At 44.7% G+C, this 1,075-nt stretch overlaps 1 protein-coding gene across 1 annotated transcript; it reads left to right on the top strand.

Moving 5' to 3' along the window:
• Positions 1-3: 3 nt before the first annotated feature.
• Positions 4-1,059, top strand: LOC106900683 (phthiocerol synthesis polyketide synthase type I PpsC-like; the record flags this gene model as incomplete). Its single annotated transcript, XM_014962833.1, has 1 exon — positions 4-1,059. A coding segment is annotated over one exon (1,056 nt), but the record flags the coding sequence as incomplete, so codon positions are not given.
• Between the last annotated feature and the right edge of the window lie 16 nt (positions 1,060-1,075).

Genomic DNA, 1,075 nt, shown 5'->3' with positions numbered 1-1,075 from the left:
CAGAATGGTGTTTATGTAGTAGTTGGAGGGCTCACTGGACTTGGCTTTGAAACAGTGAAATTCATTGCGGAGAATGGAGGGGGATGTATTGCAATACTCTCCAGGAAAAGTCCAAGCAAAGAGAAGCAAGATGAGCTGAAGGCTCTGGAGCAGCGGTATAAGGGGAGCAAAGTAGTGTTTGTGCAGTGTGATGTGACTTCGACCAGTGATGCTGAGAAAGCTTTCCGGACCATTGCAAACATCTCTGCAGGGAGTCCAGTCAAAGGAGTATTTCAAAGTGCTGTTGTTTTACACGATGGCCATGTTGAAACTCTGACCTTGGCTGACTTTCAGAAAGTGCTGAGCCCCAAAGTAGCAGGGACCCTAAATCTTCATTGGGCTACCAGAGGCCAGGAGCTTGACTACTTTGTGTGCTATTCCTCTGTAACTTCCTTTCTGGGAAATTCCACCCAGGCAAACTACGCAGCTGCCAACTCTTTCTTGGATGTCTTCTGCCTCTACAGGAGGAACTGTGGGCTTGCAGGTCAAGCCATTAACTGGGGTGCACTGAACCTTGGCATACTGCTCAATCAAACCCATATTCAGAATGTTCTGGAATCCAAGGGCATAGACATTCTGCAAGTGGATGAAATTCATGACTATCTCAGGAAGAGCTTACTTCTGAATAAGCCACAGCAAGCTGTCGTCAAATTAAACTTTCAGACTTTATTGACTCATGTTTTTACTCGGATTGTTTCACTCAAAAGCCGCTTTGTGTCACTTATGTCAGAAGAATTAAGGAGTAAGATTGAAACCTCTGAGGAAACTCAAGTCCAGGATACTGCCTTAATCAAATCTGAAGACTATATCATCTCACTGGTGAGTGACCTCACCAGGCTGAAGCCAGATGAACTAACCATGAATACGCCGCTTTCATCATTGGGCATGGACTCTATGTTAGCTATGACAATTCAGAACCGTGTCTTTCGAGAGAGAAAGGTGGACATACCTCTTCTGAAACTGCTTGATCCTCACACAACTCTGTCAAATTTAGTGCTAGTTTTAGAAGAAACAAGCAATGCAAATGGGACAGTTG

Source organism: Calidris pugnax, unplaced genomic scaffold, assembly GCF_001431845.1.
Source record: "Calidris pugnax isolate Ruff unplaced genomic scaffold, ASM143184v1 C14670554, whole genome shotgun sequence".
NCBI classification, from domain to species: domain Eukaryota; kingdom Metazoa; phylum Chordata; class Aves; order Charadriiformes; family Scolopacidae; genus Calidris; species Calidris pugnax.
The sequence above is the reverse complement of the archived record's forward strand: the minus strand, read 5'-3'. Positions and strand labels throughout refer to the sequence as shown.